This window comes from Anser cygnoides, chromosome 1, assembly GCF_040182565.1.
Source record: "Anser cygnoides isolate HZ-2024a breed goose chromosome 1, Taihu_goose_T2T_genome, whole genome shotgun sequence".
NCBI lineage: Eukaryota > Metazoa > Chordata > Aves > Anseriformes > Anatidae > Anser > Anser cygnoides.
The window spans coordinates 11,818,502-11,835,678 of NC_089873.1; the positions used below are offsets into that span (position 1 = coordinate 11,818,502).

At 39.5% G+C, this 17,177-nt stretch overlaps 1 protein-coding gene across 3 annotated transcripts in view; it reads right to left on the reverse strand.

The window, feature by feature from the left end:
- Window positions 1–1,002, reverse strand: part of GNAI1 (G protein subunit alpha i1) — a 37,545-nt gene extending 36,543 nt beyond the window's left edge. Inside the window, exon 1 of one of the 3 annotated variants that reach the window (XM_048068551.2) lies at window positions 415–1,002. In XM_048068551.2, coding sequence (XP_047924508.1) covers window positions 415–532 — 118 coding nt within the window. In that variant the 5' untranslated portion in view covers window positions 533–1,002. Of the gene's footprint in view, window positions 1–2; window positions 29–414 lie in introns of those variants that run through there. The other 2 variants (XM_013180439.3, XM_066984369.1) reach the window with 2 other exon arrangements.
- Between the last annotated feature and the right edge of the window lie 16,175 nt (window positions 1,003–17,177).

Below are 17,177 nucleotides of genomic sequence, written 5' to 3' on the forward strand. Positions count from 1 at the left end.
ACTTTACGTTGTCGGGTTCCAGCAACATAAACAACTCCCAAAAGGATGCAAGAAGCTGCAGGACGCCTTGCCTTCCTCCCCCGTGATACTAGGTAAGGTCTTCAGGAAGCGTCCAGACCAAACGCCCCCCACCCCACAGCCTTCTGAACCCCTCCCAGCTGATGCACACGGAGCCCCCCGCCCGAATTTAAGCAGGTAGCCCCTTTGTGACGGATTTAGGGCCTCCTCTCAGCAAACAACAAGCCCTGAACCCTTTCCCCCCACCCCAAAGCGCCCCCGGGGGCATCCCTCGTGGGGGGGGGGGGGGTCCTCGCCCACCTCAGGTCCACGGGGGGGGGGGGGTCCCCAAAGGGGTGCTCCCCCTTCCCCAAACCCTACAACAAAGGGGGGGGCTGCTCCCCGCCCTGCCCTTACCCAGGAGGAGCAGCTTCACCTCCCGGGCCGCCTTCTCGCCGTCCTCCCGCAGGTTCCTGTCGATCATCTTGCTCCTCTCCACCGCCGCCTTGTCCTCGGCGCTCAGCGTGCAGCCCATTTTGGGATGGGGGGCTGCTGCTGCTGCTGCTCGATTTCGACGGGGAAGGGAAATTAAAGAAAAAAAAAAAAAAAAGAAGAAAAAAAGAAAAAGGGGGGAGGGGGGCGATGTCGATCTCCTTCCCCCCCTCCCTCGCTACAGCGCACGGAAGCGTTCACCTGGCACGTTTAAGAGTAGGAAGAGAAAAATATATATATATATAAAATAAATAAATAAGGATTAAAAATAAAGAAAAAAAGAGAAAAAAATAATGAAGAAAATAAAAAGAAAGAAAGAAAAATATAAAAACAGGGAACAAAATAAAAAATCAACTAATTTCAAAAAAAAAAAAAACAACGAGGGGCTGGGGTGGGCTTCCCCGAAGCCGTTTCCCGGGGAAACGCGGAGAAGGCAGCGGGGCTCCCGGAGGCTGGAGGCCGGGCACCGGGTACCGCCGGATCCCTCCCGCCGCGGAGCTGCCGCGCCCCCGCCCCCGCCCCTCCGGAGGCGCCCGGCCGCGCGCGCGCCGCCCACAAGGCGGTGGGAGGGGGGAGCGCGCGCGTGCACGCGGAGGAGGGCGGGGCGAGCGCGGCGGGGCGCGGCGCTGATTGGTGGAGAGAGGGATGAGTGACGGGGCGGGGAGGAGAGGCCGCGTCGTGCCGCGCCTCTGTGGCGTCACCGCGCGGCCCCGCTCACCTGCCCGCGGCGGCGGGGGGGAGCGGTTGAGGGTGGGGATGTGGTGGTGCTGAGCGGGAGGTTCCATTGTGCTGAAAGGGGGGGGGGGACTGGGTCGTGCCACCGCCCGACGCGGGGGCTCCGGAGGCTGAGGGTCGCCTTGTAGCGGGGAGCCCGCTGTCAGCGGGCGCGGCCTCGGTGGCCTATGTCCCGCCCTGCGTTAGGTCGCCTCACAGCGCTTCGCCGCCCGTCCCGGCGGACCAGCCCCCCCCTCTGCGCGCAGGGGCGGCCTCGAAGCCGTTCACCCGCAGCCTGTGGAGAGGCCCCTGGTGGAGCAGGCTGTCCCCCTGCAGCCCATGGGTCCCACATGGAGCAGATCTCCACGCTGCAGCCCGTGGAGGAGCCCCCGGTGGGGTAGGGGGATGTGGTCTGCGGAGGCTGCTCTACGTACCTTGGCAACATGCAATAAACTACGTTAATGTTCCTTAAACTGAGTCTTTTTTTTTTTTTTTGTCTATGATGGTAACCAGTGAGTGATCCCCCTGTCTGTATGTTAGCACATAAGTTTTTTTTTCGTCATATTTTTGCCCCCTCTTCTGTTGAAGAGGGGGAGGGAGAAGCAGTGTGCTGGTGCTTGGGCAACCAGTCTTTTTGATGGCTCAGCTTTGGCCACCAGCAGGTCCCTTTTGGAGCTGGCTGGAACTGGCTCTTAGAATCACAGAATCATTAAGGTTGGAAAAGCCCTTAAGATCATCTGGTCCAACCATCCCCCTACCACCAGTGTCACCCAATAAACCATGTCCCCAGGCACCACGTCCAACCTCTCCTTGAACGCCCCCAGGGACGGTGACTCCACCACCTCCCTGGGCAACCCGTCCCAGTGCCTGACTGCTCTATCTGAGAAGAAATGTCTCCTCATTTCCAACCTGAACCTCCCCTGGAGCAACTTGAGGCCATTCCTTGTAGTTCTGTCACTGGTTATCTGTGAGAAGAGGCCGACAACCAGCTCCCTACACCTTCCTTTCAGGTAGTTGTAGAGAGTAATAAGGCCTCCCCTGAGGCTCCTCTTCTCCAGATTAAACAACCCCAGTTCCCTCAGCCGCTCCTCACAGGACTTGTGCTCCAGGCCCTTCACCAGCTTCATTGCCCTTCTCAGCGCACGTTCCAGGGCCTCAATGTCTTTCTTGTACTGAGGGGTCCAAAACTGAGCACAGTACTTGAGGTGCAGCCTCATAACGTACAAGTAATGTGCTCAAGACTCATAACGTACAAGTCTATAAAACAAGCATGATAAATTAAAGTTCATCTTCTCCAGTGAGTGTTTAGGTTTGTTTGTTTCTTTATATAGGATCTCAACGCTTTCTGCTCACAGAATGGGCTCAAAAAGAAAATAATTTTGTCAGCACAGGTTATGTTTTAGCAGGAGAATGCAAAGACTAAGTTAGGCTCAGCTTTTACTACACTAGTTAAACTAGTTTTTTCCCTTATAATGCTTAGCCTTGATGAAAATGTGTATCAAGTGTACAATTGTTCCTGGGTGTGTTGGATTTTTTTCTTTATACAGATCTTTGAATGTTGGCACTGGTTATACCATAAGTAGTGACACAAAATGAAGTACATAAAGCTCATCAGTTAAGCTGTGAATTAAATATGTTTAACATTTTCTTGTTAAAAGCATGTATGCAACCCTTTCTTAAAGAAACCCTGAACAACATTAATTATTATGACTTCGAAAGACCTCTGAAACATTTTATCTGGTTGTTCTTGGTTGTGCTACTTCTCTGAAGAGTGTCTGGGCAGCCAAGAGGTGGATTTTCTCTGCATTTTCTCAAGTATTTTCTCTGCCACCAACCAAATGCCCTCCTGAATGGTTCATGCATGCGACAGAACAGTCAGGCACAGCTAAAAGGCAACAGCAGTGTGTAGGAACACCTCCTGCACTAATGGGTAGAGTGTAATGCTGGTTAGTGGCCTGTCTGCTGAGACAAAATATGATGTAAAAGGGGTGTGGGGGGAGGGCACTGAGTGACATGAGAATGGAAAAAAATAGTAAGGTAATGAAATTATATTTATGCCAAGAAGAAGGGAAAAAGGATATAGAAAAGTATAAGGCTGCCTGTACCAAAGGAGTTCATAAAATTGCATTTACCAGGGCCTACAGCCTTGGTCATAGCAAAGTACTTTCTGAAGACAGATCAGCGGTTGGCAGACTCAGGCAGACTCACATGAGACAGTGGTAGCTGCTGGGCAGAGCAAAAAGCTGCCTGCTACAGCCCATTCTGTGTTCTCCTGTGCAAGTTTCCACAATGGTACCACAGGGTTTTCATATAACAGGTCAGCTCTTATATGTTATATATGATAAGCTAGTCTTAGCTTAGGGTTCCTTGTGTGGCAAAGTGACAGATGAAAACTGCTGGTCAGGAAAGAATTAAGTAAGGAAAATTAATAAGCTCGGGGGTAGTTTCCTGATTTAGGAATAAAGGATAAAGAATTATTTCTGAAATAAACAACACGTGGTTGGGATACTGGCAAGTGAAAGCAGGCAGATTAAGGGATAACAATAAAAAAAAAAAAGTAGTGAGAAAAGACTTTGGTAAATAGAAATATGTGACAATGAGAGAAGAAGATGTTATAAGGATGGAGATACTACAAGTAGGACACCCCAACTTTGCACGGATTTTATTTCATTTAATCGCGCCTACTGCACATATTTTTATATTTTTTTACTATGGGTATCTGTTACAGATCTTTCTGTACCCTTCTTGCCCATTTAGCACTTTAATAGGCCCAAGTTCGTCTTTTTTTATCACCCATTAGCAAGAAAACAGAACTGTATGGTATCCACTTTTTTTACACTCTTAACTAGTCTTAAGTATAAACAGACTTAATTCTCTTTTTGGCCCTATTGATCTTAAAAACACTGTATTTCATAACTGGGGACTTTTCTACTACCTTTTCCTATAACAATCCTGTGGATAGGATGTACCTTTTTGTTTATTAACATTCCCAAAACTAGAACTACTGCTGAAGCTTGCATATGTTCTCTCTGACGTGTGTGTTACTTGTGTTGAAATTTGCAGCCAATTTGTACTGATTTTTAATTTTACAGGAACAGAAGTAGTACTCATTACAGCCTACGTATGATTCACAAATATTATTTCTTAATAGAAGATAAAAGAAAAAAAGATAAAAGAAAAAAAAATAGATCTTTTCAGCCATGTTCACCAATCTCAGTTTTTAGTTCTAGTTATGAAGTAATGCTTCAACTGATACCCGTTTATATTCCAGAGCTGCTTTGCATCAGTAGAAACTCTCAGGATCATGGAATAATATGTACTCTTTTTGGAGAGCCCAAGAAAGTTGAACAGTAATTGTACTGTTTTGGCCAATATTCAGAATAAAGTTTGTTACTGCAATACTTTCCACAAATAACATCTTACGTAATGTTAACTTGTAGGGCAGTGCAGGCCTGAATCTACATCTGGAGCTAGCATAGGTCTTTAGTGGCAGAGGCTCACTTGTGGTGATTTTCAAGTATCTTCCTTTAATCTAAAATAATCTGCTGTATAAGTAAAAGAAACTGTAGTTAAATATAGTCTGTATTTGGGCAATACACCATCTATCAGTTTTATTTCAAAATGTCAGGAAACTGCTCTAGCACATTGATTAGAGTTGTTTCACAGCAGTACAGTTACATGAAATAGTATATGTCATCCCTATATTTAGAATTATACAGCTTTTTTCCCTTCATCTGGCAAGTTGGTAGAATACTCAGAAGCCACGTTTGTTTTGCAGCCTCATTCCTGAGAGAGGATTATTTCAAGAGATTTTGTTGTTTTGCTTGCAAATAGCTGTGGTTTGTTATGACCTCCTTTTGAGTCCCCATCACCTGCTCTTAGGCTCATTTTTTCTGTAAGATTATCTTCAGCTGCTACTGCATGTGCTTAATAGATAGAATTTCTTGTGTTTGGTAGAGTGTATATGTTGTGTTATGGGGATAATGATTCAGAAGCCTCCAGACTTCTATTTTGCTATTTTTCAGATTTTAATTTAAATCATCTGATTCAGCCACCTTACACCTTTTAGTTCTCTTGTCTTTACCCAGACAGAATATGCAAAATCACATCTGAGAAATTAAATACAGTTATTGTAGAAGAAATAGAGGAAAAAGGGGAAGAGTCTGAATTGCTATCTTTAGAAAAGTGGAAAGACCAAAGTAAGATCGTTTCTGGAAAAAAAAAATAAAAAAAAATAAAAGTAACTATATGTTTAATTAAAGCTCAATGCCTAATCTATTTTTTAAATCTAATTTATTTAGTTTCTTTTTGTACTAAGAAAACAAAATATTACCAACATTAAGTGCAAGCTATCCTCTTCCATACTACTGTGTCACTTTAAATGTTTATATTGCAGTTTTGGTTTTTGCCAATTTCTTGACTTTAAATTTACAGTTCTACTAACCCCCTTTTTTTTCCAGGTTACTAGGGGTATCCCATGTAATGATGTGATCCCACATGGCACCATATTCTAATCAGAGGAGACCTTATTGCTCTTTACAACTACCTGAAAGGAAGGTGTGGGAAGCTGGGGGTCGGCCTCTTCTCACAATATAACTAGTGACAGGACTAGAAGGAATGGCCTCAACTTACTCCAGGGGAGGTTTAGTTTGGAAATGAAGAGACATTTCTTCTCAGAAAGAGCAGTCAGGCACTGGGACGGGTTGCCCAGGGAGGTGGTGGAGTCACCGTCCCTGGGGGTGTTCGAGGAATGGCTGGGCTTGGTGCTTAGGGACATGGTTTATTGGGTGACATTGGTGGTAGGGGGATGGTTGGACCAGATGATCTTGGATGCCATAGCTAAACAATGCTGAATTGATTAAGCGAGAACTCATTAGTATGCTAACACCAATACTGCTCATTAATATGGAGGCAATGGATGCAAGTAATTACTCCCAGTTCCTTGGGATACTGCAAGAAAATTCTAAGGCGTTTTTTTTTTTTGTGCTATGGTGGTGCTGCTGGAATGGAGAGAGACATATGCCATGTAGGCTATTAGATACAATGCATGACCTAGTACTCACAGCTGCCCTGAAATACACAGGGCTTCTGTTAATTTTAATGAAGTCAAGGCTAATTATACTAATGTGCGAGGAGAATCAGCTTTGTGTATGCATACAGTGTAATCCAGAGGTCTTTGAAGGTGGACTTGCATGTGTTTTGCCAGAAGACTCAGCAATGAGGCAGAGGGGCATTTGACATTTAATTCATGTTATGTTAACCTTTCCACAAGATCAGGTTTCTAACTAGTTGTGTGAGTTACCTGTAAGTTGATGATTTTAATATTCAAAATACTATAATTAAGTCCTTTACAAGAGTAAGTGAGAGCCAGAAGAAGACGTTTAGTAAGATGGATTTCTTTTTGTGCCATCTGCATGCTTTTGAAAGATCATCTTGTTAGATATAAGTCTGAATATTTCTGGCTCAAGAAGCTACATAAGCTACTGTCCAAACTCTGAGCTGCAAATGAAGTAATCAAGATATAGACTTTATAGTATAAACAAACAAAAGAACCCAATGAACAATTGAGTATGTTAATAATAAATGTTTGTAGTAATAATAAATGTAAAAGAGAGAGAGAGAGATGCACATACAGATACACATTTGATTCTGTACTACTGAGGCCTGCACAAAAATTCTGGAGTAGTTTAGAACATTATGTCTTTAGCATACTTGTAGGAGAAACAAACCATACGGTAAAAAAATAATAATAATAAAATAAAAATCAGCTAAACGTGTAATGCTATGAAATATGTGCCTCTGGGATGTTGACTGGGTTGTTATATTATTCTTTGTTTCTTTATAGGTCTGGATAACTTTAAATTTGTTTACAGCAAGTATGAAACAGCAAGTATGAAACAGCACTTTGAACCACTAAGTGTTGTGTTTATAAATGCTATTTCATGTGAGCAAGAATTAGATGCATGCCTTATATATGAATGTGTATATCCAAGTGTAGTTGTTGCATCAGCAAAAATTACACAGTAGATAACAACCTATTTGTGTAAAGCTATAGTAAATCTTTTTTGGAGTGACTGTTTTGATTTTTGAATTGTAGGAAGTACACCAGCCTTAATGTAAAAATATTAGTATAATGTTTGTTCTTATAATCCTAGTTCATAAAAAAATGGCATGTTTTTTAATGAATTTAAGATGTCTTTGTTCAAGATCTGTGAGAGTACAGTGAGTGAAACAACTATGTAAGATGTTATAGTAGATGACACATTCAGGAAGATTACTGCAGTAATGTTTCATTTTTCTCTCATGCAAGCACAGAGTAACTACACAAAAATAAAACAGCTTTTGGGCTGAAGTATCTAATGTCTCCACATGTACTATAGCAGACTGCTCTTATGAGTAGGTAGCTTGAATAATCTGTCTCCTTTTACTGCATTTGAAAATTGCGTATGAACATCACTTATTGTGATAAATAGATTCTATAAAATATTAATACAAGGTTTTAGTTCCTAGTTAAAAATATAGTATAAATGCAGCAGCCATTTTGGCGACAAATCATGTAAACAACAAAATAAAGAATAGGAATGATAACCTAGGGAGTTTAAGTGACTTTTTCAATAATTGCAAATTTAAAATAAATAGCTGGTAAAGCTTATTGATCAGAGTGTATTTTGAAAACCCGCCTGGACGCCATCCTGAGCAATGTGATCTAGGTGATCCTGCTTGACAGGGGGGCTGGACTAGATGGTCTTCAAAGGTCCCTTCCGACCTCGGCCGTTTGTCATTTCTTGCACATGAAAGGTACATGACATTTGCATGTAAATAAGATTTTTATTTCCATTTTTTTAGTAAACGGTCCTCCTTTTTTTTTCAGCCACTTTAAGTGCAGGTTATGGCAGTAGCCTTTCCACGGAAATGCCAAGTAAAATAACTTTGGAATATATGTAAAAGGGGGGTTGTACTGCTGTTCTCCAGGCATGATGACAAAAAGCTCAGTACTAGAACTTGGCATTTTATAACTATGATTACAACAACTCTTGATTACAAAAGATGGAGAAGGAACAAAGTCATAAAACTGCCCATCTCTTTTTGATAACTATTACTTAACGGTAATATCAAGCAAGTCAGAAGGAAGGCCTTTGCCATGGTTTTGTGCTTACATATATGCTGAATCTTCAAAATGTTCATGTTGTTTGTGTTCATAAAAGGTCCCAGATTCAATCCAGAGCTGCTTTTGATCTGTGCTTACTTTTACTCCTGTACTTAACTTTGAAATCTGTTGCTTCGGAAGAAGGGCTTGTGAGCCCTAGAGCTTGTCATTTTTGTTTCCCAGATACGCCAGCTGATATAAATAAAGATATTACTGCTACCAACAAACTTTTGTTTTAAGCAGTTTATTAGTAGAAATGTGGTTCAAATCATGGTTACACTGAAGTCACTGGAAATTTTATCTTTACGTACTATTAATTTATCAGTACTGTCTATCACTACAGCCAGGCTTTCTACTTTGCATTCTCAAATGCTTCAAGTTATACATGTGTCTAAGTGCATTCCTGATCTACAGCCAGGGTGCTTGACATCTTGGAAAATGGAATCTTGCATATCTAAATAGTTTATGCTGACGCTCACTATATTGTTTTTACTGCAAAAACATTGATTTTACTATATAAATTCAGAAAGGCATTATAACTTTTTTGTTAAAAATCTGCTTCTAAACAGCTTCAGAGGAAAGAGAGATTCTCTGAGTTTAGGACTTGAAATTAGAACACCTAAGGTAAATGCCATCTTTATTTAAAATTTTGTGTTTCTGTTGACTGAGTAATCTTCTCACTTCAGTTTCTCTTTGAATGACCTAAAAAAATAATAAATAACAACAACAATAATAAAAATAAATAAATAAATAAATAAAACAAAACCAGAATACTTCCTGTCATGACAGAAATGCAAATAAGTATGCAGGATATTCTGTGGCAAGATAGGTTGCATTTTGTTTATTCATATGAAATTATTACCTAGAGCAAAACACATTTCCTCATTAGAGGAAATAAAGGTTTCTAATACTTCTTCCTTCACCTTCTGATCAGTAACAAGCAAACTCACCCCTTAGTGGGTTACATTTTGGTGTTCCTTTGTTTGCCTTGGCAGTTGCTCCACTTTTGTGTTAATATCGTATTAGTCCAAGTTGCGAGGGTTATGCTATTCATTATTTTGTTTGTTTACATGTTTAATGTCCTTAAATCTGATAGCAATAATGAACTGCTACTTCTTTTCAAGTAACTGGTTCACTTTTTTTTTCAATACGTGCAGAATACAGAAAATCAATGGTTGCAAAGTTATTAATTTTTAATTTTCATCATGAACTGAATACCATTATGGTGTTTAGCTGAATAATACATTATATCTAATGGTGTCTGGTATTATAAATTATATTTTGAATGTAATCATCCTTTTGAAAGCTAAGAAGTTTTCTGTTGGAGCATTCTGTTGATCCATTGTCTTTTCCGTCATTTAAATTTCACACACACAAAAAAAAGGAAAACAAAATATAGTAGGTTTCTGGCAGAGTTTTTTTTTTTTCAAGAATAAAATTTGCAGAATCAAGTGCATTAAGAGAATAAAATCAAGTAACACAAACATAAAAATGTAATGTTGAAAGAGGAATAAAATCTATTTCCAAAATAAGAAAATACTTTAGTGATATTTTGTTTTAAAAACACTATGGCTAGCAGTGGACATAATATATTAATATATATTACCCAAACACTGTCAACAGTATTCATAATTCCAAATCCTCGATCCACTCTAGTGAAAGAAGAATGTTGTCATCAATACAGGTACAATTTGGTTGCTAACTGTGATTTCCGCAGTGTTGAAGAAAGTGCTAATAAAATCTAGAAATAAAAGCCTTGCTTAGCAAAATAATATCTTCCCTTCCCCCGCATGCAAAAATAATTTTTCCTCGTTTGTGACATGAGATCACTTGATGGAATAATCTGACAAACCATTCTACGCAGTTTATTCCGTCATGTTGAGTTTGGGCCAGTATCTAGGCTTTATTCGCAGGAAAATGGATGCTGTTTTCGGCTTCCCTCATGAGAGGCATTTGGAAGACCCAGATACTTCCCTAATTGAAGCAGAACTATGAAACTGAGTTGTGAGCCTCTGCTGAAAGAATTTGAGGAACCCAAATTAAGAAGACTACGTATTGATAGAAGTATCTAAGGGAACAAAAACAGGAAATATTTTTATATGAGAAAGAGCTATTAGGAATTTAAACAGGAAGGACTGAGTACTGTTTGTTACTGCAGGACGCTCGCGCTGTGTGCAGGATGACCATTGCCCTACTGATCAGCCCTGGAACGAAAGTCAGCCCGGGGTCAGACAGGCCAGCAGCAGCACAAAGCGGTCGCAAGGCACTTAGCAAGTTAAAAAAGCAGAAACTCGAACAAGAAAGTCAGAACACAAACTATCGCCCTAAATCAGGAGGACCGCATTGCAAACAGGAATTAGGGACGGAAGATCTAGATCGCTGTAAAGATGGCAAAGGGTCTGAGAGGCCGGAGGCGAGCTGTGAAGCCAGAGCGAGCAGTGAGCTGCAGCTGGAGCAGGCGGCAGGAGCTGGTCCCCAGGGGAGGCCCAAGCAAGTACGTTCCAGCAGCAGAGTGGGTCATCAGCTGCAGAACAGAAAGCCTTGGAAAAAAAACAGGAAGATGCGACAAGACAATCTGAGGTTTAAATGCCGCCGTGATATTATTCTTTATGGTGTGACCGAGCAGCTGCCCTTCCCGGGGGCAGTGCAGGGCTGCAAAAAGTCACTTGCTAGGGCTTTGGGCTTGCAGTGCTCCTTATCAGGCTTGCAGGGCTCACAGCTCAAAGGGTTTCAGGAAAGAAACCATTACAATTCTTAGCAGCTCCTTGGCTAATGGATAAGAATTGCTATCTCGGTGAATAGCTGCAAATGTCAGCTTGGCAATTCACAAGTTTCCACCTCCGGAGCCTCTCAGCACATCCTGGTCTCCCAGGCTGTAGCCTGGGGCTCTGCTTTCAGAGCAGGCTTGCCAGCAATGGGCAGCGTTCCGCTGAACTTTGTCTAGGACTGAAACCAGATACACAGTGTGCAAAACGGTTTGGAATCCACAAACTGTATTTTTACACACGTGCACACCCCAAAACAAAAACAAACAAGCAAAGCCTTGTTCTCATAATTTTAAGTTCTAAACTGACCCATTTGGTGGGTTTCCTTCAGCACAAGGAAGCCTTCTCTATCACTTATCTAAGCTTCCTTTGTATATTGGAGCAAACTAAGAGTAAGTCCCATCACAACACTTGATTTGATAGAAAAAATAGGCATGTGTTTGGGCTATAGTTTGCTTCTGTACTTCAGGAGAGATTCTGAACCAAGTTGAATTAATGTATAAATAGTACATCTCTACAAATTTCAGTTCCTACAGAACTGAATCTGATGCTATTGTACTATATGTTAGTACAATATGCAGTACTAGTAAGTACTTATTAGTAGTACCTTTTTAGTTATACTAAAAAGTAGCAATTATTTCACACATAAGGAAATATTATAAGAAATAAATCTGATATTAACACTAAAATAGTAGGGCCTAAATAGATGTTGCCATTTTCTAATTTGAGATCCTTAAACACCAATGTCAACACCTGAGGCTATGTGCTGCACTTTTCTGACCATTTTCCAACATACTCAGACCCACTATCAGCTATTTATGAAACAGTGGCAGCTCATGAATGTCTGACTTATCAGCTCAGCAGGGCCAGGATAGCCCCAGTGTTGTAAGCTAGTTAGCCTGAAAACATCCTGGACAAAATGACAGAAGACATACGTAATTCACTTTCTTATGAACAAAAAATTAGGAATAAAACCAATTGCAATCAACATTTTACTGCATTTTATTTCCAAAAATAAATCTTTTTTTTTTTTTTTTCGAAAATCCGTAAAGTTTTTGAGGAAGTATTCCATGACATTCAAATTGAAATTGCAGCAATATGCCTTATCCATGATTCAGACCTTAGAGATATTTAGAAGTGAGCTGACAGATTTTTAAAATGTATATATATATATAATATATAATCTTTATATAGATAAGTATTTTTGTCATCCGTGACATTTGTATAAATATTACGTCCAGATTCTCACTGATGTATAGGATTTGTAGAAGCGTTCTGTAGAAAACAGGACTAATTTCGGTTCTGTTCAACAGTGTGCTTGATAGCTTTGAATTCAGTATCATACCATATCTGATAAAGCTCGCCACATGACACACAGACTGGCAAAACATTAACTAATAATGAGTCTAGGGAAGCTGTATAGAATTACCTAGATAATCATAATGCTGGGCCAGTTGTGAGAAGATAGGCTTTAATCCAGCCATTCACAAAACTTCATGTTTAAGAATATAAGGTAGGATTCATTGTGTTGTGGTATGTTATGACTCCAGGAAAGACTGGGTTCAGAGTAGATCAGAAACTAATGAAAAGTATGCAGCTGAGGGAAAAATATATATATATATATATGATATTTACATAACTAAACAATAAGTTTATGAACAGGTGTTTTACCTCTTCTTGAAGTTTTGGTTAGACTGATAATGAAATACCAAATAAAGAGCTAGTGTGGACCTACCAAAAAAGGAAACTGAAAATCTAGTCAGTGTAAAAATAGTCAAATGTAAAAATAGTCATAAAAATGACTGGGGAGAATTCTCTAATAAAAAGGGTAAGGAATTTGAGAGGCAACAGAAGAGGCTGGCTGCCCTGTGCCTCGCTGTGACTTGGACAGCCCCTTCAGAAGGCATCGCCCAGCTGTATTTTACAGAGGGGACGCCACGGATTCAGAGCAGTCCTCTCATACCAGGCGGTGCACTGAGGAGGCCACTGAAACTTAGTTATCTCAAATGACAAGTGTACAATTTAAGGGTAAGTGATATATGGAACATCAAACTAGGTACTCTGTTTTTTTTTTTTTTTGTTTTTTTTTTTTTAATAACCCCTTAATGTAAGCATATCCGTGATAAAATAGTTTAGAAATGAGCTGTAACAAATTTTCTAATTAGAGACTACAAATCGCCTCAATGTGATCTTGTGAAAGATCCCATAAGGGAAGCTGACTCCTGGTACAGCACAGTGGTCCCTTAGTTAAACTGAAGCTGTGTGACTTGCTACAGATAGCTGTGATACAGAAATCTGTGATTTCAATAGAAGGGACTTTTTTATTCATTATGAAACATGGTGGAGGTACCCAGCAACTTTCATCTTTCCTTTGAGCTCCTCCTAAGCTTGTTACTAGCTTAACAGCTGCTGGGTCTTACAGTTATAGTTCAAAGCCTGATTTACATTATTGGTTAAAAGCCACCTAAATGCAGCTGAAAAAGAGAAGTATGAGTGTGCGAGCACACAATACAGGGTTGTTTACCAAGCCTTTAACCGGATCTGGCGCCTGAATTTTGATTCTTACTGAAGTTTCAAATGTCAGTGACTGACAGAGAACAGAGGCTGGCATTGGCATTAACAAATATTGCAGTTATATTGTTGTGCAGAGTAGGCCAACTCTTCAGTCTGTGACCTGATGCCCAAAGAGGCTAGTACACATAACTGATAAATATGACAGTGAGAACCGTGGAGACAATAACTGGGCAATAATGGGGCCTACAACTGGGCACTTTCCCGTTTTGGCATCACGGGTGAACACCTGATGCAAATCTGTGGAGATTTCAGAGACAAAGGACACGATTACCAGCACTACCAGTGCTTTGGTTTTATGCAGGGAATGCCCACAGTGTGCAGTGGTCAAAAGCATGGCAATTTCTGGGTTGACAGAGCCATAGAAAAAAACCTTTGCATTCCCATGCTTCAAGGAAGGCTTGTGAGCAGTGCCATGCTTAGATTGCAGAATTGGCTAACTGGCTCCTCAGCACAGTTTGAAAGGTCTGTCTGAGTATCTGCCTCTAATAGTGTCCACACTTTGAGAAACTTATAAACATTCATAGTCTGCTATGCCCTATTTAAGGCCATAATAAGAGACCAAACAACCTAGATTTCAGGGGTGAGGAACAATAAAGGTATCATGCAAAGATTTCACTTTTCTTAGGAATAGGTATTGCAGTACTGCCATGGCCAAACCAGCCTAGACTACTAGAATATGAATGTTATTTTTCATACTGTACTTTTTCATATTTACTTCCTCTTTATATATGTGTATATGTAATGTTTATTCACAAGAATGTTACAGTTTCTAGTGGGTTGAAGCAGGCAGTGGGGTATCTCTATTCATATATTTTTGCTTTTTAATAGGGCCTATTCAAAGCAATACAAAAGCCTGATTGAATGCTGGGAGAAATTTTGTATCATAGAGTCATTTAAATGTGGACTCGGACATTTTCTGAAAATTACATAAAAATGGCAACTGACCCATTGTACAATAGTTGCTTTCAACATGATCCAAGGCCAAGACAGGCTTTTGACAGTTATATGATGCAGATGGGCCACGATCAGCCAACACAGAAGCGTTCGGCATTGTGCAAAATGAGAATCATATTTAGCTGAGTTGGAACAAAAAAAACAAAAACAATGACAAAAAAAACTTTTATTTTCAGTATGCTGATAAATTTTCTAATTCATCTACTTTTCTATTACTCAAATTTAGAAATCTTTATTTCAGTCTGAAAGCTAAATACTAATAAGAAGACTGAATTAGGCTGAAGTATGAATCTGGGACTTCTTCAAACTTTGACACCTGTTTGTTTAAAAAACCTGCAATGCATTGTAAATGTTTAATGAATCAACAGATTGGTGATAAGATATGCTATTGATCTATATAGAATATGCATATTTTCATTGAGAAATATTTTACTGTGCCTCTAAAATAGCTATAGAATAACTTAGGTACAGAACTGAATTCCAGAATTCACTAATCCCAATTATTTAGCTCTGTGCTAGCGTGCTGCCACCTCTGTGTTTTTTTCTGCTTTTTCAACTGCAAAATTGTTGCTTAGTACTTTAAGTTAATGCTTATTTGTTCTTCTTTAAGCTAAAGCAGTAATTTCACTGAAAAACATCAACAATCTATCTGAAAAAATACACTTGCATCAGTAAACACTTCATCGCAGCAGTGTGAATTTTCTCTACTCCAAATGGTAATAAGGTCTTAAACTATGTGTGGCATTTCACTGAACTGAATTTATACTGTAAGCGGCTAAGGCTTTACAAACAGATACATATTTTTTAATCTGGTACAGAGGAGCTATGTCACAAGCCTGCTTGCTAACTTTTCTATTATTTTTCACTGTCTTTCTTTACATTTGCTCTTTCACTTCCAAGATAAGAACAAGAATGTTAATTGCTGACATACCATCATTTCAGATGAATGATCCTTTTATGGTATGCCTCCTTTGAGAATAATAGGCCCCTTATGTTCCCCAATAAATATTAACAAATATTGTTGTGGACAGTCATGTTAAAACACATCAAAGAGGAAACTTATTTTTAGTAACTGAGGCTAGTAAACGGTTTATTTATACAAATCAGTGTTGCAGATATTAGGTTCTTGATTTTGTGTGACTAAAGACAATATTTTATTATTCACGCTGGTTTTTTTTCCTTAAACATTTCTATATCCACAAATGGTAGTGTTACTAAGAAATTAATTATAAATTGTGTTAAGAATAAGATTTTTCTGCCCTCAGGTTCCTGTATTTAATATGTATAAACTGAATTATAGTCGTTAATTTTATCATGAAGTTTTTTTGTTTTTTTTTTTTTTTTAATGCTTGAATCATGAAAAAGGCCGTCATGCAGTCTGTTCTGCTTTGAGGATAGCTAGTTTTGGTTACTCTTTCTTTTTACCAAGATTTATGCTGTCAATCTGTGGAACAAGTATACAAAAAACAGTCTGAGAACAGTAAAAAATAAATATGTTTCAAAACAATACTGAACATTGAACAGGTATTGCTTAATACGAAATGTTTTTTATAACTTAAATTGTCCACCAATGTCTGTTACCAGCATGGTTTTCCTGAATTTGATACTTGTTGATCTCTTGAGGCTGCTATTTGTCAGTTCGTGGTTTTTTTTTTTTTTTTCCTAAGCCTAATAAAACTAATCTGAGATTTATCCCAAAATACTTCTATCTCTTAACACAGTAAGTACACAGGAGATTAAAGCTTTATATGGAGCCTTTCTTACTGTTAAATAACAGCAAAGATAAATGATAGTTAAATCTGCTTGTTAAAAGTGGCTTGCTTCCAAATGCTCTGCTCTTCCAGGTGCATTCCCTCCTCTTGAGCTCTTGTGTGGAGAGACTGCTAGGGCGAGAACATAAATAAATGAGCTACATCTTCTTGCAGAACCCTGGTATGTGGTCCTTAGCAGAAGAAGCTTATCAACTCCTCATATACGTGCAGAGTTGTGGAGTGACGGGTCCCTGATAGTAGGAAGTGTGTTTGTTATGAAAGTGCTGTTGAATCAGTTCATTGCCAAAAACAGACAAAGAAGTCATAAAGCAATCAACAACTCTTTGACAATAAATAATCAGACAGGAACCTGACAGATTAATAATTCCTTCTTTTTTTTTTTTATTTTATTTTTTAATATACTCATTGATTGATAGAGACCTCTCCAACCACAATATAGCAAAAACACATAAAAATTGGTGGAACTTGCAGAAGAATAAACTGAAAGATAGAGGGATAGCGGGGGGGGGGGGGGGGGGGGAAAAAGGTTTCCCTCACACTTTAGTACTTTTCAACAAAGAAGATAAAAAGATCTTATTTGGACCCTTATCTTGATCCCACTGAATTCACTGAATTTATAAGGAGCATTTAAAGAATTTCAGTGAAATTCAGCAAACTCTTTAGTTACAGAGTATCTGATAATGGACTTTATTTACCTCAAAGCAAAGAAAATACAAGCTTACTGGTAAATATTCCTTTTCATTTAGTTTGACTGTACAAAAC